The 23,215-nt window shown below is 36.9% G+C and overlaps 3 protein-coding genes across 6 annotated transcripts; 1 reads left to right on the forward strand and 2 right to left on the reverse strand.

Moving 5' to 3' along the window:
* LOC124176740 (sugar transporter SWEET1) lies at positions 1 to 2,508 on the reverse strand. The gene is made up of 4 exons (XM_046558377.1): positions 1,270 to 2,508; positions 893 to 970; positions 409 to 691; positions 1 to 325 (listed from the first exon to the last, which is right to left on the reverse strand). The coding sequence occupies exons 1-4, from the start codon at positions 1,344 to 1,346 to the stop codon at positions 104 to 106; spliced, it is 660 nt and encodes a 219-aa protein (XP_046414333.1). The 5' UTR covers positions 1,347 to 2,508; the 3' UTR covers positions 1 to 103.
* Positions 2,509 to 2,751: 243 nt separating this feature from the next.
* On the reverse strand, positions 2,752 to 5,584 carry LOC124176739 (sugar transporter SWEET1). Of its 2 annotated transcripts, XM_046558376.1 has the most exons (7): positions 5,347 to 5,584; positions 5,025 to 5,241; positions 4,552 to 4,629; positions 4,230 to 4,353; positions 3,751 to 3,906; positions 3,365 to 3,484; positions 2,752 to 3,154 (listed from the first exon to the last, which is right to left on the reverse strand). In XM_046558376.1, the coding sequence occupies exons 2-7, from the start codon at positions 5,099 to 5,101 to the stop codon at positions 3,041 to 3,043; spliced, it is 669 nt and encodes a 222-aa protein (XP_046414332.1). In that variant the 5' UTR covers positions 5,102 to 5,241; positions 5,347 to 5,584; the 3' UTR covers positions 2,752 to 3,040. The 2 variants fall into 2 exon arrangements, with proteins under 2 accessions (XP_046414332.1, XP_046414331.1); XM_046558375.1 differs by having other exon boundaries at positions 5,025 to 5,584.
* Positions 5,585 to 6,089: 505 nt separating this feature from the next.
* LOC124176736 (vacuolar protein sorting-associated protein 13D) lies at positions 6,090 to 23,030 on the forward strand. Of its 3 annotated transcripts, XM_046558366.1 has the most exons (24): positions 6,302 to 6,795; positions 6,951 to 7,141; positions 7,222 to 7,459; positions 7,522 to 7,718; positions 8,087 to 8,254; positions 8,320 to 8,557; positions 8,987 to 15,732; positions 15,882 to 16,038; positions 16,158 to 16,386; positions 16,474 to 16,726; positions 16,831 to 17,199; positions 17,323 to 17,511; positions 17,825 to 18,148; positions 18,270 to 18,462; positions 18,541 to 18,723; positions 18,809 to 19,039; positions 19,293 to 19,319; positions 19,852 to 20,012; positions 20,164 to 20,778; positions 20,936 to 21,118; positions 21,286 to 21,657; positions 21,941 to 22,053; positions 22,166 to 22,595; positions 22,767 to 23,030. In XM_046558366.1, exons 1-24 carry the CDS (start codon positions 6,699 to 6,701, stop codon positions 22,866 to 22,868), a joined length of 12,006 nt encoding a protein of 4,001 aa, XP_046414322.1. In that variant the 5' UTR covers positions 6,302 to 6,698; the 3' UTR covers positions 22,869 to 23,030. The 3 variants fall into 3 exon arrangements, with proteins under 3 accessions (XP_046414324.1, XP_046414322.1, XP_046414323.1); XM_046558367.1 differs by lacking the exon at positions 19,293 to 19,319 and having other exon boundaries at positions 6,303 to 6,795; XM_046558368.1 differs by lacking the exons at positions 21,941 to 22,053; positions 22,166 to 22,595; positions 22,767 to 23,030 and having other exon boundaries at positions 6,090 to 6,795; positions 21,275 to 21,412.
* The last annotated feature ends 185 nt before the right edge of the window (positions 23,031 to 23,215 follow it).

Below are 23,215 nucleotides of genomic sequence, written 5' to 3' on the forward strand. Positions count from 1 at the left end.
ATTTATTGACTCTTTACATGCAGTAAATATAATTATATCTTCAAATTTTTAAATTTATTCATTCACATAAAAATAGAATTTAATCCACTCGAATATATTAATATTACAATTGTGTAAGATGTATTTGGTCTGGGTATCTCCCAGGGTACAATATAAATAATGATAGTTGGAAGAGCGATAAAACACAGCCTAGAAAATTTGGTATTACAATGAAACCATCATTCAATAAGTATCCATACAATAGCCACTGGAATGATACTATTAAAGATGACAATATTATCGGGAATGGTAAAGTTTCGGCACTTTTAACCCTCATAACATGAGCCTGAAAAATATTCACAATACATTATTATTCAGAAAAAATATGTCAGATAGGCATATATAAATTGGGATTCAATTAAACCGTACAAGCATGGATAATGGTGAAGCAAAAAATGCAATCGCGAGGCCAGAGCTAAGGAATCCAACTATCTGTCTCGCCTGAACTTCGTCAATCTCATACTGACTGTAGAGGTAAACTGATATTACAAATATGACAGCTGCGCTTAGCTGTTTCAACGTCAATGATTTCTTCATGCTATATGACATGAATACGAGGACGTATAGCAACTGTAGCGAAATTCCAAAGATATTCACTACAATTATTGTCTGATCACCGATCAGCATGCCATACCTAAGTGCCAAACTGCATCTAAAATTAACGAAAATGATCAGTTTCAAAGTTTATGTAACAGATTTTTTTGGTTACAGAGTATCCATTCACATGAAAGCGAAAACACTAAGGCTAGCTTTGTATCATAATGTTATAGCTACCAAAAATATATAAAAACTGTGAATACAAAGTTACGAGACTTGTGACATAAATTCATTATATATGATACTATAATCTTACGATGTAAAACATGTCACAAACGCGAGTCCAGAGGCCTCACCAGTTGTTCCATTGCGAATGTATTTTCGGCACACCAATCTGCAATGACAACCATCAGTAAATGTTTTCAAAGGTATTTAAACAAGAAACCCATACTTCTGTTTCCAGTTATTTTCAACTAGTAATAACCCAGTTTTTGCAATGTGTTAAACAAAAACACAGATAAAAATAAACTTATTTACTTGATCCAGCGATAATATCGCCTATTTTGATAGTGCACATTTATGAAACATATTTTTAATAATTTACGTAACTGTTATTTATATTTGGCATAACTAGGTTTTGGCTATCAAGGTTATGTTTATCTTTACCGAAATTAAGGTTAATGTTTCACTTACATGCCCGCTAAAAATTGTAGGATCGTTGAGACTGAAGCTGTCACGGCGATAAATTCTTTGAATTCTAACCCTATCATATTATCGTAGCACACATTTTAAGTATCTATGTACGTTTATGTGTAAGTAGGATTTGCACCTAACTGTTGATCAATCTACCGGGATTCTAATCCGTGACACGATGCTATAAATTTTTATCGACGTGTAACGTGTAACCACGTGTAACAATCAATCCTACATTACTTTGCCGGCGAAGATAGAGTTGTCAGATTCAAGTTGGATAATGCAGAAATGATCTTGAACTTACTTTAATCACAAAAGGTTATAATATAGAAAATTGGATTATAGTTGGTAGGTACATTCGTAAACTGACTTAAACTAATGGCGACTTAAGTCTGCACCGTGATCTGTACAGCTGGCACATCTTGAACGGTACTACACGGTACTGTGCCCAGCTATGCGAGTTGACATTAATTTTTATGCAACTTTTACGAGTATTCGTACAAAATTTTAATTGTCATATTATGCTTCAGTAGGTCATTATCCACACAAAAGTGTAATCGTACAATGCTATAATAAGTACAGTCTATGCGTCATAATCTACGAAAATTATTCGTTGCAATAATTATAAGAATCCCGGATATTGCCTTGTTTTCTGTAAGCGAAATTGAAGATGATTGGCACTGCTAGCACATCTCGAACGGTACTATGACTCATTATACGAGTTAAAATTAATTTTGATACAAGTTTTACGAGAATTCTTACAAAATTTGAATTATATTATGCTCGTTCAGGTCATCAACATAAAAGCGTAATCGTACTATGCCATAATTATGTAAGTACATGCTATGCGTCGTCATCTTACGAGATTTAATCAGTGCGATAATTATAAGAATCCCGGATCTTGCCTTGCTTGCTGTAAGCCCTGTAAGCGAAATTGACGACGCTGTTTGCCAATTCAGACTTGCGTGGGTATATTTGACGGAAAATAATCACGATTCGGGTTTCGCAACGTCTGTTTGCTTTCTGTTGAACACAACATTACGATTCGAACAAGGAAGCGTTTGTAAGTCTCTGAATAAATTTTAGAGTCATTTGTACGTCACTTGATGACGCGATTGATTGAATTGGTACTCATCACGAGAAATTGAGGCAATTACAACTGACGTCAAGTACTCATAGCACGGCACGCCCGAGTTAAACGCTTTGAATCACGAATTACAGAGCGACCACCGCGTAAACATAAATGTGTACACAAACTGCGGTTCAGCTACCAATTAAAATAAATAAATTCTTACGTTGTGTACAGCTTTATTTCGATTTGACCTATTAATTGACTCTATATACAGTAATTAGAGGACAGCCAATGTTCGTCATACAGTTAACTACGTTTCGTAGGAATGAACAGACAGTTGGCATTTTTACAGGGGAAGGATAAAGTCGAGTAGAATGCGGAAAAGTGAAATAAGAGATCCGAACCAGCTATGTCAACAAAATATTTCTTATTATTGTCAGTTGCGGATATTATCTAACATAATATTAGCTGGTTTACAATTAATTTTGTCTGCATAAAATACATTTGTGTCATCAAAAACATACCTGTATACTCTACATATTTACAAATGAAACAGTAACGAGGCTTTTAACGCTTATTATTAAATATCTTGTATATGTATATCTTATATACAATTGGAACAATGATGTGCATTTCAATGCTTCTTATGAAATATCAACAAACTTGTAATAAGATTATTCCTTGGAATGTAGGAAGATATTAGTTTTTCTTCTTTTCTGGTACAGATTCCGATTCCTTGGTCGATTTTGACGGGTATATCACAAATAAGGACAGTTGTGCCGACAAAAGAGTAAAAGCAACTGCATTCTGAAACTAATCACAAGCAGATATTCTAAATGAAATTATTCCACAGATACTAAATAGTTATAATATTTAACAAGATCGATTAATGTAGTCGTTTTTCATTCATCGGAAAATCATCAATTTGTTTATCTATACAATAATGACTATAGTAAGCAGAATGTTATTTCTTTGCAAACTGAAAGCGATCTTTCTTGGTTAATATATTTCATTTTAACTTACTATTAGAAAGCCGTTGTCGATAATAAAGCCGTATAAGAGCCACTGAGAGGTCACCAGAGTACCTGTGAAAATTAGTGGGAATGGCATCCCTTCTGTGCTTTTGGACTTTATGATCGTACCCTGTGAACAGAAAAATTATAATGTGATAAATTAGGATACTGTTGAAATTTGCGAAATTTATTAACGCAGTACTCTGAACTACTCCAGACAACTTTAATTGGAACTACTTCTTCATTTGTACAGGAATTTTTGAAAACGATTAATACTCTAGAGATAAATTTGCTAAATATTTTAATGCTAAATATTAAGTAATTTGATGTGCTATTTTATGCGTATCTTAAATCATTTTTATATTTCGAAATATCAGTGTGCACAATTATACTTACGATATTGAGGAGTGGAGCCGAAAGGAGAAGGAATAACACCGTGGTAAGGATAATTCCAAATCGGTAGGCTATTTTGTCTGGGTGTTCCATCTCCGCATAGCCAAGAATTGCTACTAGCACAGCAATTACTTTACCTGCTAAAGCAAGTGTACCAGTCTATAAAGATATTGAAATAATTTAATAAACTATTGCAGTTAAATGAAGCAAGTACTGTCATTGTTTGCTGATATTACATCTATGTATATGCTTTGGTAAAATATGGAGCACATTTGATACTTCACATAGTTACGAGTGCTTATTCTTATCAACGAACGATTAAATAAAATTTAAATGTTACACAACAATAAGATTACATAGACAGAAGGTACACTATCATATAAGATATGAAGCTTTCGTATAGTCATCATGAACGGTGTGAAGCAAATACGTGTATTGATATGTGTGTGTATACATGTCATACTATTTATATATTGATATACCTTATCAGGTGAATAGGCATAATAGAAGAGGAAGTATCCAACATTCAATAGAATACCACATATATTAACACTTATCGTTGGTGTGTCGCCTAGAATGTAACCATACTTGAGTGTCATGATACCCCTGTTGATAATAAAATACTCAATTAGTTGCCAAGACAGATATCAGAAGAATATTAACAATATCGTCATGTTTGATGATATTACATATCATTATAATACCATAAGCTATATGGATTCACAAGACACCAGCTTCCAAAGTTACATTTTTATGGCATGAAATTTCAGACTTTTGTTTTATTGTTTTATCAAATATTCTTACATTCCAAATCCACCAATGAATGGCATCGCTGGAAAGCCTTTGGCTGATCCTTTTTTGTATATGTCTTTACACACAAATCTGTGAAAAGAAAAAAAAACTTCAGCACAGTCAAAATTGTTAAGTATCATAATGCGCTAACAATATCTTAGTAGCCTCAATAGTTGTGTAATAAATACGAGGAGAATAATACCTAATGTATAGAGGATGTTTTAAATTTTTGCCAAGGTATCTTCCTTTCTTCTAAATTTATTCTAATCGGGAAAGGTGATCATGATTTAGGTATTTTTAATGAATATGATTTTCTTAAATAAAATAACATTTGTTATATCTAAATGTAATGTTGAATCAGTTGCGAGGTATACGGTTTAAAGGATAAACAAATGGTGTCAAAATCTGCAAAATACTTTTGCAAAACCCCTACTAATGAAGTATTTGCAACAATTGATTAATTTAATTACATCAAGAGGACTTACACGCCGGCGAACATTTGTGCCAAGGTTGTAAGAAAAGCACTCGTGGCAACGATTTCCCTGTAATCTTCCAAAGCCATTATGAAGTTTTATCGTTAAATTTTCTATTAAACTTTCTGCTTAGACAGGAGTAATCTTCAACCACGACCCAATCTCTTCAGCTGTCGGAACGTAACTGTGCGGGACCGACCTGTATCGTTGCCGTATTGACGGTGAACTTCTGTTTAAAATGAGATCAAATTGATCAAGCGGAACGATAGTAGACACGGGAGATAAAAATCTCCAGATAAACATGGTCGCGAGCCAATCATGTAAGTCTATTAACCTTCGAATTCATTAGGCGTTTTTCACAATCTCTAACAACCTGTACTCTTGCGCAGAAGGTATGTTTTATGTAACATTGCTATATCATAACCATTGTTGATATTTTTTTATGGATTTTTTTACGTCTAGCAGACGATGGTTAAAACATCACGACCTTTACATGCCCTCCATAAAAGGACTAAACGAAATACCACGAACGAAACTACACGCAATAAAGTCTCAAGGACATGAAACCGCAAGATGAAAGAAAGCCACGTGATTTCTTGCACGTGCATCGAACTCGTTGAACTCTAGCCGCTATCTGCTGACTGCTAAAGACAAGTACATAGTCATAACTTTATGGACCAGTAGCAGTGACTGAAGGCTGTTGATAAAGACGGTTACCCTAATTTATATATTACGAGTCGTACCCAATGGGTGTTTTCCATTTACTGACTCAAATCGACTTGTGTCGCTATTTCTGGTGTAACCGGCCAATCTGGGTAAAGGAATACACCAGAAATAGCAACACAAGTCGACTTGAGTCAGTGAATGGAAAGCACCCAATATAGCTCAGCCGTTCAGTGTACAAATAAGCTTTCGGTTTCGAAAATACCGCGCAAACCGCCGTTGCGATAAAGGCCAGACCAGACACTTGATGAGTAAAGCGTCCATTCAGTAGTCCATAATGATGCGCCAAGTCCTACATCTGTTACTGATTTGTTGTTCATGCCCTAACCAGAGAACTGAGATCAGCGGTCATGGAGACTGTACAAGGAGCACGAACTTCATTTACAAATAATGTACCTATATCGTTTCCCAAAATAAGACGTTGACTAAGGCTCAGTCAACAAATAAGAGAGCATTAATGTTCCATAAGTACCACTGATCACGTACCAATACGGCGGAGCGGGAGAGTATAAGCAGAGATCATCTCTGGTATAAGGCAGTAGAGCATCCCTGCAACCAATGACACTTCGGTGCTAATGGAACACCAGCGACGCTGGTGATACAAAAAATAAACCTAATGTGTACGATTACTGCGACACCATTTAAGTTCGTGCTTCTTGTCAGCGGTAGTCAAATTGAAAGTTAGATGCATAATGAATCTTGTTAATGAAATTAACCGACGATTTGAAGGGACAAGAGTTTCAATAAATCATAAAAAATAACTGTCATTTAGTAACATGTTATAAATGTTAGTTAAATGAGTAATTGTCGACAACTAGAATTAACAAGAATTGTCGTTATAAAGAAATGTCACTCTATGTATGCTGATAAATTTCTACATTCATAATCTTAAAAAAATATTCAGTACGCATAATATCTTACGTGGTGTACTATAATATCTAAATTTAAAACTCACTTGTCATCATGTTGGAAGGCCTTGTTGCTTGGATACTGAACAATTACTTGGGAAAGTATGTGGAAAATTTAAACACTGATCAATTAAGCATCGCTCTACTGTCAGGTAAGGTTACGGTACTCTAAGAATTAATTTTGTTTTGATATATTGAAATCAATGAATCAATCTTTAAAAGTAAGTTCCTAACATGGGTCATTTGCGAATACTCTAACTCGATTATCCACTAGAAAAAACATTCATACTTAATTATCTTTCCACAGGTGAGGTGGAATTAGAAAATTTGCCTTTAAAACGAGAAGCTCTACGACATATCGGATTCCCAGTTGAGGTCAAAGCAGGATTCGTGGGCAAAGTTCGCCTGCATGTACCAGTAACACAAATTCGTACTGCACCATGGGTGATAGTTATAGAACAATTATATCTAGTGGCAGGGCCAATATGCCTCAACGAGGTTAGTTCACACATACATATGACGTTCTTCCTATAATCAAGTGACCTGTTAAAGCAACAGTCATGCCATTAATTTCATAGTATGACAACGAGGCAGAGGAACATGCCGCCCAAGAATACAAACTGGGTCGATTAGATATGCTGGAGGCAAGGTGGCGAGCAGATACAGAACGCGAGCCTGGATATTATGCTACCAGCTACAGTTCGTGGCTAAACTATGGTACATCACTAGTAACAAATATAATCGAAAACCTACAACTCAATATAAAGGATGTACACTTTAGGTACGAAGATGATGTTACGCTGTCCTCGCATGATGGTGAGTAGTGCCCAAGACGTAAATGATCTCAATTGTCTTCATAATTTTGCTATGCATTACAGGAACGGGAATTGCATTTGGTGTCACGATAGGGGCATTAACGACGCAGAGCTGTGACGCTAGCTGGATACCAGGCTCGACATCTTGGAATCTCGGGGATGCTTCATTTAAATTAATGGAACTTGGGGGCCTGTCTGTCTATTGGGATCATGTGAAAAAAGAAGAACTCCTTGGTAACTTAAATCTTGGTGACTTAGCTGTGAGTACCTGGATGCAGATCAACATCCTTGACCAAACCATTAAGACTTAGTAACACAAACACTTCACATATACATAATTACAAATAAATTTTGCTAACTTCTTTATTAAGCAAATTTTTTTTTAACATTTTGGCCACAGGTTGAACAGATTTATTCACCTAAAATCGTTCTGACAAATATCTCGCATATAGTATTATTGAATAATTATTGATTTTTGGTAGCTTATACAGAGAAAAAGACATGTCTATTGTTCAATTAATTCAAATGCTTCTGTTTATTCGTTTTCAGTAGACATCTCAGGAATGATTAAACTTTTGTCTGTCCCAAAGTGAGTAATCGTCTCTAAGTTCATTTGCATTATTTTCAGATTGCAATGAGTGAGTCCAAAAAAGGAAAGCATAAACATATTTTATCTCCTGTAAGTGCACAGGCACATATCAAGCGAGACAGATCAGAGAGACCTTTACGGTCTGTAAATAAACCAAGACTGATAGTCGATTTGTTATTGGATCAGGTTCCACTATCTGTTATTGACGTGAGTATGAAAACTTCCACAAATGTGTTTATGTTACTGTTGTCAACTACTGTAATTATTTACAGTGGCAGTACGAACAAATTGTTATGTGTATTAAGAAATTAGAATATATTGACCGTCAAAAGCAACAAAGACGTTGCCGACCCAATGTGTCGATTAGTACTGCTCCCAAAGAATGGTGGAGATATGCCGCTCGCTGTCACATAGGCAGGGAAGCCCTCAAAGTGAAGATGTCTTGGGAGGATATCATTGAAAGAGGCAAAGAGAATGTCCTATACGTTGAGGTGTGCACAAAGCTATTAGGTCAGTTTTAGTAAATATTATTTCAATTAAACTTTGAGCATGACGAACATTAGCGGTATGCTAAATCAGGGTATCTTGATGTCAGGGAAATCTGGAAAACTGGGAACTGTTAGAGAATTTGCATCCGTCTGGAATAACCGGGAAATGTCAGGGAATGATTTGTTATTGACACTAGACACCCTGTCAATAGATACCAAGATATAGCAAATGTCAAACACAGTATTGTTTCGGTACACTGACTGCTATTGAAGATGGTAGCCAGACAAATGTGAGGTGAATGTGTTGTATATAGATAATAGCAAAATTGGCAAAGTTTCAAATTCAAATTTTTCGTTTTCTAAATTTAATACTTATTTATTTGATATAATTATTACTTGGTGAATTTTTGCTTTATGTAATATAAACAAAGAATGTGGTTTTCATTTTCAGGTACTCCTACAACAATTCTTACTGCAGAAACTAAGCAATTTAAAGATACTGTCGAAACAGAGCGCAGCTTTGATGAGTTAAGGATTTTGCGAGAGTTGGCAATGGCAAGAGTAAGACCACCGAAAATACCACAGGCTAATACACCTGCGTCACCACAAGGTCGAGGCATGCTTGTGCAGTGGTTTCCCCAGTGGTGGGGCTGGTATTCAAAAACATCCAACAATAATATTCAAAGTTCATCCACATTCGAAGGAGAACTTTTAGATGCACTAGCTGATACTATGGACGATGATACTTTGATACGAAGAGATACTATTTTTGGGCAATTCAATTTCACATTGTCAAAGGGCGCGGTACGGCTTTGTACATGTAAATGTAACACAGAGGATACTCAAACTGTTATGGAACTACAATTCGAAAAAGTTAATCTGAATTATGAGTCCCGACCGAGATATGGGTCACACAGATTTTCCATAAGCTTAGGAGCTTTGTTTTTACATGATTATTTGACGGAAAGTTCTACTTTTCCAGTATTGGTACAACCGCAGACTGCATCTGTTGCCACTAATAGATTACGAGGCTCCTCAGATAAGTTACCAATGCAGCCCCTTTTCGAACTCATTTACGAGAAAAAACCATTTCATACAAACACAGATCATTCTCTGCAAGTCAATTCCAAGTCACTCGATGTTGTATATAACCCAGTCGCAATGCGTTGGCTAATTGACTTCACTTGTAAACCATACAGACATGCATCAAACCAAAAATTACAAGCTATGAAACGCAGAACACGTAAACAGCTTATGAAGAATTGGGAACAAATTTTGGAGGGTGATCTAGTTCATCGTACCACGTGGGATTTACAGTTTGATATCTCAGCACCACAAATTTTGTTAGTCGAGAGATTTACAGACTCGAATGCTGCGGTCATTGTTGTTGATTTTGGAAGGTTGCATTTGACTAATGGCGCAGAAAAAGATGAAGTTATAATCAGACCTGGGTCATCAAACAGTGATGATGATGAGAAATATGCAACACCTTGCTCTACTCCACCTGGAAGCAAAGAGAATGGCTCATTGCAAGATCTTCAAGGTTTATCAGATGCGGTATTGCATCAGAAGCTCTATGATCAATATGTTGTAGAATTATCAGACTTACAAGTTTTGGTTGGCAAAGTACGAGATCATTGGAAGCACGCACGTACCAGGGGAATGTCTAGTTTACACGTGTTGGAACGATTCAATATTTCACTTCAGATTGAGAGACGTGTGGTAACAACTACAGATCCCCAGTTTCCTTCGATCACAGTGTCCGGCAATTTACCCAGATTGGTTGTACATGTGAATGAGCAAAAAGTTGAAGCCATACGTTCAATGTATAATTTATTATTGCAGTTATCTAATGTATCTGAAAATGAGAAGGGGAACATAGAAAGCCTGGAACCCGGAAGTCCGAAAAAAGAGGAAAGTCCTGACAGAACATTATCCCGGTTAATGATGATTCAGTTTATAATTGATCAAATGACATTTGAACTACAATCACGGGGACGCAGCGTTGCAGAACTCCAAGTCTCTGGAGTCAGAATTGCATTGAGCAAAAGGCCAGCTGATCTGAGTGCATCACTGTCGGTTCACAGCCTGCTCCTTGTTGATGCTCTACAAGAATTTGGACCAGATTTTGAACTTTTGGTTGCTAGTCACAAGCATGTGGGAATGGATAGTGTATCAGGTAGTCTGCGAGACTCTGAACCGGTTTCTCCAACATCACCAGTGTCTCCAGGATCCCCAGATCCAACTTTACCTAGAAGATTAACATCTCCCGTTGCTCTAACTCGAGCTTTGTCCACACTAGTTAGGGACTCCAAGACGTCTAGTCCTCCAAAAACCAATTCCTTTATAGGACTAGATCAGTTAGATTCTGAGGCTTTAATTACCATCGAACTAGTCCTAGTAGATGATATCTCGGAAAATATTCGCGTTGCTAACATACAATTCAATAACTTGGATATAATTGCCAATCAAGAGACCATAGTAGAGCTGATAGGCTTTGTGAGAAGAGTGTTTCCTACGCATAAATCAATTTCGAAACGTGTAGAAAGACTTGGTTCCTTAACAAGTCAAACTCTCGAAACGAAAACATTGACAAGAACAGAAATCACGTTCGATTTTCACAGATTAAACGTTCTACTTCTACGAGCTGTTATGCAAGACAGTCAACTGATTGGTCAGAAGATAGCTACAGCAACTATGTCGGATGCTAGAATACAAGCAACTCTAGACAGTAATGCTCAAGTTTCGGGATCATTAGGAGGCTTACAAGTACTGGATCAGACTCTGACAGGGAAAATGCATCAAAGAATCTTGAGCGTTGGCAGGGATCCGATCGCCGATCCACCCCACCACCCGTTGGAGCATTTTGCAAATTTATCCAGCCAGCCAGAAGCCTTTCGATTTTCCGTGAATAGATGTTATAAACAACTATCTCAGTCAGATAGTTTTGTAACATTAGCTGAAGTAACTATCCGCATTGGAAGTGTCTGGTACACGCATGCTCCTCATCTAATATCTGAGCTACGGTCATGTGCAGATGAATTCAAGCAATATTTGAGTAACTTCGCTCGCCAAATCGGAGCGGCTGCTACAGACATGGCAATTGGATTAGTCCATGCAGAGGAATGGGCAGCACCACCTCGAAAACGTTTACCAAGCTTATCTTTAGATGGCACAGACAATTGTGGATCATTGTGTTTAAAACTCGATGCTGTCTTAGACAGTCCAGTTCTAGTACTGCCGCGATCTTCTCATAGCACTCAAGTTTTCGTTGCCCATCTAGGTACAATGGCTTTGCAACATGATCCGCCAATTGATCAGACTGCGAATCAAAAATTAACTTTGGAAGTGCGTGATATGAATTTATACTCTTTGGATACTTCATTGAAAGGTAATTTGGTTACTGGAACTTCTCCGATGAGAGCTGAAGAAATGTATTGCTGCAAGGAATATGGGAAACCCATTTTACATGATACTGGATTGAGAATAGCTTTAGAGAAGGAACATGCGAGTTTAGTCATGACTCCAAGTTTTTCACTAGAATGTGAGCATCCAAATAATCCTGTCATTCAAGTTCGTGGCACTGTAGTAACTCCTTTAAAAGTATCACTATCCCGAGGACAGTATGAGCAACTTTTAGACACAGTTCATAGATTGGTGAATAGTTCCAATATAGAACTAGTTCCAACAGAGCAAAAAAGTACAAGCGCCAAAGTATCTAACTATTCTGAGAGATTTGACCTTTCAATAAAGGTTTTGTTTGAACTGCCCGTGCTGAGTGTAGAATTAAAGCAAGATCACCTAGAACAACCTCTAGTGGATTTGTCAATGCAAGACTTTGTCGTCAAGTACGAAAAGCTAACAAAATGTGAATCTACAATAGAAGTAGCACTCAAATCCTTACTTATGGAAGACCTTTTGTGTCCAGTTGGATCTAGACATAGATACATGATGCAATCTTCAGCACCTATTCGAGCAAAACTACCAGCTGGTGTTTCAAAGTCATGCCCTGATTTGCCGTTTGTGCAAAGGTGGAAACGCGATTTCGGCAGGGGTAGTTTACCCGATAGACTTGAAACAGATACTTTATATGGAGCTGTACCTGCACATTGGCGGAGACAACCTATTTCGCAGCTAGATACACCAAATACTCCACCGCCTTCACCTGGAGCAATAGTTAGTGAAGAAAATTTGGTATTGATCAGCATAACCATGACACAAGTAGATCCGATGATCACAGACAACGAAATACAACGGAAATCTATCTGTGTCGATTTTAACTGTCTGGATCTAGTGGTTAGTGTTGAATCTTGGATGGTTGTACTTGATTTTCTAGGAATTGGATCTCCAGTTAATTCAGATCCCCATGTAACTTTGCATGAAGAGTTTTTAGATGTTGATCAAGTTGATGGAACTGAAGAGTTTCCATTATACTCTGAAATAGAAGTTGAAATAAGGTCTCTGACTCTAGTTTTAACACAATTGGAAAGGGAAATTGCAAAAGCAAATATATCAAATGCAAGTGTACATATTCTAAAATCAAGCCACAGAACTAAAACATCCGGATCACTTGGATCCATGTCTTTATTGGATTTGACTCCTCATGGCAGACTTTATCGTGAAAGATTTTTATCATCTGGTAGGGAAGCGCTTAATTTTCAATATTTGAGTTACCTGGATGCTCAAGACAGACCTTATGACGCACAACTAAAGTTAAAAATGTCAGCAGTACATTATGTCCACACACAAAGATTTCTAGCAGAGTTGCAGGCCTTTTTTGCACACTTTTCTCAACTAAGAACTGTTATGGTAAATCTTCGAAATGACGGAGGAACTGTACTAGATGTGAACAAAAGAGATATGCGCTTGTCCTTTGAACTTCATGCTGGTGCACCAGTTATATTACTTCCTGTGAGCTCACGATCAGAGGAATTGATTCTTTTAAACCTTGGAGAATTGAGTGCTCACAATTCTTTCAAATTCGCCGATAAAGTGAAAACTTGTCTTATAGATGTAATGCTACTGGAATTAGTTAACATGGATGTTTATACAGCAAAAAGACTTAAGTCTGATGATCATTGTCATAGCATAGACGTTTTAACCATAGGTAGTTTCTTAGTAGAAAAGCTAGGTCCATCCTTATTAACAGAAAAGTGCCACTTGAAGCTTGAAGTAGAGAGAAATTTAGACACATACATCAGCAGGGATTTTCCAGACTGGAGCATTCACGGAATTTTGTCTACAATGGATTGTGCACTAGATCCAGCGCAGTATATGTTGATTCGTGGATTACTTTCTTATAACATTGGCGAAAGTTTGGATGACTTACGTCTGTTGATGGAAGATCTGAATAATGACGAATATTTCAATAATATGGAAGATACGTCTGAGAAAGTATGGACTAAGTCATGTATTAGCCTAGAATTGGTTAATGTTACCGTTGCATTGCATCCAAACCATGGCTTAGCTGCTCTGGCATGTGTTAACTTTATAAAATCACGGCTTACTTTGGATTCATTGAGTGATGGCTCGCAAGATATAGATTTGGTTTCTCAAGAAATTTTGGTAACTGATACCCGATTCCAAGATGAACCTGTCAACCACCGATCAAATGTTTTCACGAGTATTCTACAGCCCTTAAGAAATTCAGGGAGTATTGAGAATCACGTTCAAGCCGAAGTGCATCATAGAAGACGAAGACATAACGTAGCTACTACAATCATATTACATAGTATGCGACTTACTGCAATACTGGATTGGTGGGAAGCAGTTAAAGACTTCATAATTTTGAACGCACCCGAACCTGATCCAATAATTGGAATTGTTCCAATGGTTGTTCTACAAGACAACGATGAGACCAATGTAACGAATAACATACCATTTGAACTGAAACTCAATATTACAGATTCTGAGTTAGTCATTGTTGAGAATACTGCACTCTGGGATACCAATGCGGTCATATTAAAATCTACTACAGTGTTGGCATACAGATCGGCACCCCAATTTGGGGAAAAACCACTATCTTGCAATTTATCGCGTTGCGAATTATTTTCCTGCATTTTAGGACTTGAAGATGAAACAGCATTGTCTATCATTGATCCAGTTGGGGCGAGCTTTGACTTAACACAAGAGAAGTGTCTAGAGATACAACTGCAACCGTTGAGTGTGAGATTAAGCTACCACGACATTACAATGTTCACTAGAATGCTCCATTCACTTCCTAAACAAACTTTGTGGGCTAAGCAACGGTCTAATGGACCACCAGCTAATGCGAAGAGCCATGTTATGAAACTTTCTGCTCTTGGATTTGCAGAAACTGATTGTGAAGCAGCTCTAGATCGCTGTAATGGTCAACTTGACGATGCTGCTCTATGGCTAACACAAAATGCTGTTCCGAATACTCAAGTCAGTGCGAGTAACCTACTTTTTGTTCAAGATATGGAGCTACAAACTCCATGTTTAAGAATTTGCATTATAGATGATTGTAGAGATGCCGATGTACCTCTGTTAGAAATGACAATGTCAGAACTATCACTGAAACAGTCATTACCAGGACCTGGGACAGCATCAGCGAATTTCAGCGTAGACTATTACAACAGAGTCTTGAGTGGCTGGGAACCATTTATAGAACCGTGGAGAGCTACATTTCAGTGGGAACAAACTCTCACAAATTCATTAGCTTTGAAAAGATTCCAAGTTTCAATTAATTCTGAGGACTCAGTTAATGTTAATATAACATCGACCTTGGTAGAACTTGTAAAATTGGTTAAAGACAATTGGATGCAAGATTATTACTTGTCTAATAAAGATTCAGCACTGAGCAAGTCATTTGGAAGTCCTCCAGGATATCGTAGACGATCACCGTTTGTTCCCTTTGCATTAAAAAATGAAACTGGATCTAAATTGTGGTTTAAAACCATTATTGCAACAGCAGATACCGTCAGCGATTTTAGTGGTAGTTCAAAGGCGAATAATACGTTGGAACTAGACATGACTTGGATCGAAGTTTCTCCAGGAGAAACAATTCCCTTCACATTTGAAGGTAGAGGAAAGTTGAGGCACCATTCTACACATATTGTCAGAAGACATCAAGTATCTGTTTTAGTAGATGGCTGGAGAGCAGTGGAACCTGTCACTGTTGACAGAGTTGGAGTTTACTTTCGTCATGCAAATGCAGATATCATTGGTAGTTCACAGGTAACACAATGAAATTTTACTACATAGCTAGAATTAAGACAAGTCTGCATATTCTATCGATTTAAATGAGTTTTGTTAAAAAAACTGTATGTTGTTTTTATTATAATATGAATTTATCGCAATATGCAATTTCTTTTTATTGTTCCCAGTCGCAATTAATGTTTCCAAAGGCTAGAGTTGTTTTTGCTGTTGAACTCGAAGGATCAGCACGGAAACTTGTGACTGTTAGATCTGCTCTACAAGTTATCAATAAACTGGACTATGCTGTGGAAATTAAACTGGAAAAACCAGTCAATCACCATGGAAGTTAGTATATGATTACTTTTATAATTTTATTGATATCAGAACTGATACAGAATGATTTAGTATTCTCTTCAAACTGAAGTGTATATGAGACAAAATTAACCTCATGACGTTTTTTACAGTTCCTTTGGTGGGTCCAACTGTAAATGGAAAAATATTGCAAGTAGCTGCGAAAACAGTGGTATCAGTACCGTTGTTGCATACGGGAGCACATATGTGGCTGAGGCCAATATATCCAAACCGGTTGTTTCAGTTTTGCGTAGAACCTATTGATTGGTCAATTGTGAGGAAACCATCAGAAGTAACTGAAATTCATACCACTTGTAAAACTAATCAAAATCATGTATTCAGGTATATTGAAAGATTTGGAGTTAATTGTAAAATTGTACTGTCTGGCGGAATGTGTAATATGTATCTGTAAATGTATATTCATTGCAGAATGTGTGTTGCCATAAAACGGGATAACTACCCGCCTGATGCCAGTCAAACAGCTCCAACAATTCCAGCACATACCATCCTATTCCTGGCTCCTATCACCTTAACTAATTTGCTTCCACATGAGATAGCATACACTGCTGGATCTGAAAGTAGCAGAATTCCTCCAGGCAGGAATGCTGATCTACATATTTCAAATAACGATGGACCATTAGAAATAAACATTCAATTGGAAGGATATCCAGGTGTTGGAACGGTGAGAGATTAACTACTGAGGGACTATCATGAAAAAAAATAAATAAATAATGGCCCACTGATTCAAATGCTTATTTTGGTATGTGAAAATACATTTTCTTACAGCTATTGTTGCCTCAAAACAGTACCTCTTTTACGGGTCGAATGAGGCTGACGGATTCTTCTGGCAGAATACTATTTTTGAATGCTGCAGTTGTCGTGGAAAAAGGCTCAGCATTGCGAATTAATATAACTGCGCCGTATTGGATCATAAATAAAACAGGATTGCCATTGGTATTTAGACAAGAAGGTGTAGGTGTAGAAACGGCTGGTCAGTTTGAAGAACATGAAAGAGCTCGAATGGTGGCTCCATTATTATTTTCATTTAGTGATGACGAGGCAAGCAGAACATTAGTTGTCAGAGTTGGGACTGGAGTACATCCATATGGATCTCCGCAATGGTGTCAACAATTCCACCTGCAACTTGGTGTTCAAGTCAGTCCCATATTGATTTCTAGGCATATTAGATACATACATAATACTATAATAGGTGGTAATGACACTGAAACTAAAAAGTACATATACATCTTAAAACACTGAATTACCTCAACTTTTTAGGTACACCGTCTACGGGTTAGCTTACGTGATGGAAGACCAGACATTGTATACTTAATTGGTGTGGCGACTAGAGCAGCACGAGGCAGATATAGTGCTACTACCGTTGTCACACTGTCGCCCAGATATCAGTTGCACAATAGATCATCCTGTACCTTGGAATTGGCTCAAAAGTGCTTCACTACTACAGTGGTAAGAAAATTATGCTTAATAGCTTTACTGCTGCTGGCTCCAATGGGATCCACTCGGCAGTGTCAGCGACTCTGATAGTTATTATTTTCTGTTTTTTTTGTAATACCAGTTGTAAGTTGCCTATCGAGGTAGGTCATACCTAAACGTCATACCTAAAAAAGTCTTAATAAAAAATGACAACTTTGGAATATAGTCAAAGAAGATATTTTCAAGCTAATTATGTATGTTGCGGACTTCAATTCGCATCGATTTCTATAGTTCTAAATTTTTCGTCTATATTTTTTAAATATTGATTCATTTTTAAAATTTGCAGAGCCACCCAGACGCACAAGCAACATATATAACAGCAATGCCAGACTGTTATATGCCATTCCACTGGCCTAGATTGGATAAAGACCAACTTTTGTGTGTCAGAGTGATTGATGTAACCAACTGTATGTGGTCTGGAGGGATTAGATTAGATGGTAATCATTCACTGACAATCAACATCAGAGATGCTGCAGGAAAAATGCATTTCTTACGAGTTGATGTAGTTCTGCAAGAGAGTACGTATTTCGTTGTATTCACGGATGCCGACACCATGCCGCCACCAATAAGAGTTGATAATTTTTCTGAAGTACCGCTGGTCATTAACCAAGTAAGTAACGTTCCTCATAAGCAATTTTGCAATTGGCCTTGAACTTATATTCTATTTGCTATTGAATTTGTTGACAGGGTTATGATGTAAGTATGCAATGTCCTTGTATGTTTCTTTACAGACAGGAATAGCAGAGAGCCAACAGTGGACTGTCAGGCCACATTCTTCCGTGCCTTATGCATTAGACGAGCCAATCCACTCAGCTAGTTTAACAGTAACTGCCCCTGGAGGTGTTGCAGCATCATATGATCTAAATATTCTTGGAGAAACTGGAGGATTGACATACGAAAACTTTATCTATATTGCCTTCACAGGTAATTGATTAGCTTGTATCTGGAATTTTAACAGTAGGTTTCATGAGCAACTTTAAATAATATCTTGCAATCGGACAGGGACTTTCAAAGCTGATGGTGATATAAGTTCGAGAGAAAATGGTGTCGATCCTTTGGACGTAGAAACGCAGAGTCTTGTATTAGAAGCTGGCCCTGGGGGTTGGGTAGCTCTACGGCGAAAGCAATATGGAGCAAGATCCCAACTTTGGAGAATGACTAGCGACGGCCAGCTGCAGCATGAGGGTAAACAAAGCAATGTTTCGATAAATTTCTGACTCCTTGAGAGCTTTTTATTCAGATGAAATTTGCTTTTCATAATTTCGAACAGGCTCTAGTCCACCCAGAGATAAACATTCTAGAGCACCAGAAACAGTACTGGTTTTGGACATAGCTGGGACTGCACCTCAACCATTTTCGTATTGTGCTCTCGCATTGCGGAGGCCAGATCCACGCAGAAGATCCACCCAAACTTGGCAGTTCACAGATGACGGAAGATTATGTTGCGCTCATCAAAACATGTGTGTTCAATCTAAAGATGGGTTTATGGGCCTGCATGAAGGTGCGACTAGAAAAATTTCTCCCGATTATAAGTTGAACGTATTTTTTATAAGGAATAAATTTTTCAATCCAATGAATTATTTAGGAAGTATTATGCTATCGATATACCATGAATTAGTTGAAAAAATTAACAACAACGTAGAAACCTTGTGTATTACGTTGAAATGTCAAGTATTTCTTTCAACCATGAAAAATTTTCATTGCAAGCTTGCTTTATTTCTCACATTACTCACTTTAGCAATAAAATGTTGCAGGGTGCGGCGTTGCCCGCTGGCAAATGTGTACGTATAGTTTTAGTATATCACACAGGTGCTGATTTTTTTCTCTAAAATCTTTATGAATATATTTGCACACAGATTTGTTCTTATTGCAAAACTCCACAACAAAAGAAACAACATTTGCTATATTTTCTTAGATTATCTGTAAATTATATTTGTACGCTGAGTATCTCCGAGTAAAGAAGAAAGAGTTGGCACTTTTGGTTTTTTTAGTATCCCTTATTTTTGCATTTGCAGAAATTTTTTTTCAATACCTTTTTTTTTTAGACATATAATTCAATTGAGATAATTTTTTTTCGAAAGTTCATTTTTTAGACAATTATAAAAATTATTGATATGTATAACAAATCCACCTGTGTGTTGAAAAACATTTTCTTGGTTACCTTAATGCTACTGTTTTAAGTCTAGTTTAGTAAAACATTGTGTCAACTCCAGAATTTTATCACTCCAGGATAACTCAATCTGTATATATTCTAATTTATCCACAATTCAAAAATTGTCTTGCATGTAGTATGCCAACTAATTTTTTTTGCAGGGAGCGAAGCTGTTCTTGGTCCGCAAATGCATGTTAGCCCACCCCCGATTGAACAATGCGTTGGTAGGCAAAGATTGCGCCCTGGTTCGGGCTTTTTGTCAGTTAGAGTTTCAACTGATGGACCGACAAGAGTATTACAAGTCTTGGACATCAAAGAAAGAGTGAGCAATTTATCAGAATGGATTCCAAGTTTTAGAAATCCCAATAGTACCAATGGCGATTGAGAAATTCCAATAATTGAATGAAACTGAAAAATATTTTAAGCATTGTAACTTGTGACAAAATTTCTTTATTATAACATTTTATTTACAGAAAAAAACCTTTGCGCTACTCGAAGAACGCGATTGGTCGCACATTGCAGTAACTCAACGACCTACACATATTGGTCAAAGTGCTCCAAATGCAGATACTTGGGAATTACAGCTAAGTGTAAGATTACCAGCTGGATTAGGTCTGTCCATAGTATCACGCAGACCAGCGGAGGAATTGTTATTTGCTAGATTGGCTGGTATTGCATTGGAACTTATGCAGACGCCTACAAGTACTGCATTGGAATTAAGTGTGGAAGATGTTCAGGTCGACAATCAATTATTCGAAGCCCAATGTTCCACTGTATTATACATCACAAGATCATCTCGCGCTGATATCGATAGTCGACCAGCGATTCATGTAGCATCTGAAAAATTACCTTCAAAAAATCAAAATGCTGAGATTTATAAACATCTAATAGTTAGCGTCAAGCCGCTTTGTATGCATTTAGAAGAAAGATTACTGCTAAGGCTCGCCGCATTTGTGGGGGCTAGCAAATCTGACTTAGACGCACCAATGGATGAAAATGATTTCAAAGCACAAAGATTTATTTCAGAAGTTTCTGCTGCCCATGCCACAAGATATTATTTTGGAACGTTGAAGCTAGTGCCCAGTCAAGTAAGTAAACCGTGTATTATAAATTGACAGTTAATTCGTGGCAACAATGTAGAATAATATACTATATAAAAACTCAATTGTATACATGTTTATGAAGATGAGCAAAATTGAACTGAAACTGTACTGAAACTTTTGGGTCTATTTTTTATATTTCTAGGTGAGATTAAGCGTTTTGACGACAACTAAACTACCTGCACAACTTCAAGCTATTAAAAAGAAATTGGGATTGACGTTAATTAAATTTGAGGATGCCACAATCGAACTAGAACCATTTATTAAAAAACATCCATTTGAAAGTAGCCAGTTTCTTATGCATTCCATACTAAAACATTACAAAGATGTAAGTTCTAATAGTAATGATACAAATATAAACTAAAGTCACTGTAAGCATTTATTTACTACGCTTAGGTGAAAGAGAGGAACAGTGTCAATCACTATAAAAATAATCAATAAGTCAAAATGTAATGCAAATTCATCAACATCAAGTAATTTCTAGTTTTGTTCCAGGAGTTGAAATGGCAAGCCGCTGTTATTTTAGGATCCGTGGACTTTTTGGGGAACCCATTGGGTTTTGTAAATGATGTGTCTGAAGGAGTATCAGGACTTATATACGAGGGCAGTGTGAAAACATTAGTCAAAAATGTCACTCATGGTATCTCAAACTCAGCAGCCAAAGTTACGGAATCTTTGTCTGATGGGTTAGGTCGGGTTATACTGGATGAGAGACACGAAGAAGCCAGACAAAGAATTCGTGCTAATACTACTGGGAGTAGTGATCATATAGTAGCCGGCTTAAAAGGTCTTGGATTTGGTTTGCTGGGTGGTATGACCAGCATTTTCAAACAAACATATGACGGCGCTTCTACTGAAGGTTTCCCTGTAAGTTTATTAATGAATGATAAAGTTTTTCTGACTTGTTACCGTAGTTATGGGAAAATAAGATGCCCCTAAGTGCAAGATGTATTTCTATCATTTTCACTAAATTATCGCTATTCTTAAACACACCTGATCCAAATCATCCCTAGCCATTCCGAGCAGTATTAAACGTACGTGAAAGCGTGCTTTCTAACAATTTATTAGGGTTTTCCGGATCTGTGTCCCCATATGAGACACACGCAAATTAGAAAGGTAATTCATTTATTAATGCTAATTTGTATTTTAGGGATTCTTCACTGGTTTTGGGAAGGGTGTTGTTGGAACAATCACAAAACCAGTTGTAGGAGTGTTGGATCTGGCAACGGAAACAGCTAGCGCTGTTCGGGAGACTAGTAGGAGGTATGTATTTAACGTATTTAAATTTTTTATTAATTATAACTGATCAGTGAGGCGTATTGTGAAAACATGAATATGTTGACATGTCTTATAATACATGTGTATTATGTTTTAGTGCACATCGTGCAATACCAAAGCGAGACAGACCTCCACGGGTGGCTTCTGGTCCTGCTGGCCTTCTTCCTCCATACAATAGTCATCAAGCAGAAGGACAGGAGTTTCTTTACAGTATAAATAACCACAATTATTCAGAGATATTTGTAGCCTACGAATGTTTACGTAGTGGTACTGAAGACTTGCGGGTTTTGGTATCGAATGAAAGAATCCGAGTTATATCTGGTGGTACCAAAGGTATTGTTACTGAAGTGAGTCTAGCAGAATTAGTTCATTGTCAACCTACTCATAAAATCGAAAGTAATGGGACAACACTGTACTATATTGAGTTGACATCACGGACTGAATCTGGAGCACTTAATAATATGGATGGGCCTGAATTACTGAGAAGACCGAAAGTTCGATGTGACAGTGAAGAAGTTGCGAAATGGGTGAGTTGTATTTTATTTTAAATCAGTTTCTTAGGACACAAATCATTACATGTAATGCATATCTAAAATTGCATATAAAACTGCAGGTCGCACAATTATATTGTTGCTCCACTAATTCAATTACAATTTCAGATCAATCATCAGTATTGCCATAAACATTCTTATTTTCAGGTGTCTCAGCAGATAAACTATGCCAAAGGAATGCACGAGGAACGAAGCTTGACTTTAACTTCCTCAGACAATATGCTAGATGACATGAGAAGTTATAAGTGATTTCATATGGCAATAAGTTTTTTGTACAGTTAGAGTTTTTGAGTAATTCTTTCTATTCTGCTATTGTAAATTATTTCTTAATTTATTAAAATTATAATATATAAGAGACTGATCTAAAACTGGAATAGTATTGTGTGAAGTAATAAATTTTTATTAGAATAATGTGTTAAACTCTACTATGTCGAATTTACTAATTATTAACATCATGAGTACATTAAAAGCATAGAGAAAAATAGGTCGTACTTTATCAAGATCATGGCTGCAAGTAAAATTCATATTTTTTTATTCCGTCTTATTTACGATATAAGCCTATCAATTGCACTAAATTTTTCACTATTATACAGTTT

This window comes from Neodiprion fabricii, chromosome 2 (genome assembly GCF_021155785.1).
Source record: "Neodiprion fabricii isolate iyNeoFabr1 chromosome 2, iyNeoFabr1.1, whole genome shotgun sequence".
NCBI classification, from domain to species: Eukaryota; Metazoa; Arthropoda; class Insecta; order Hymenoptera; family Diprionidae; genus Neodiprion; species Neodiprion fabricii.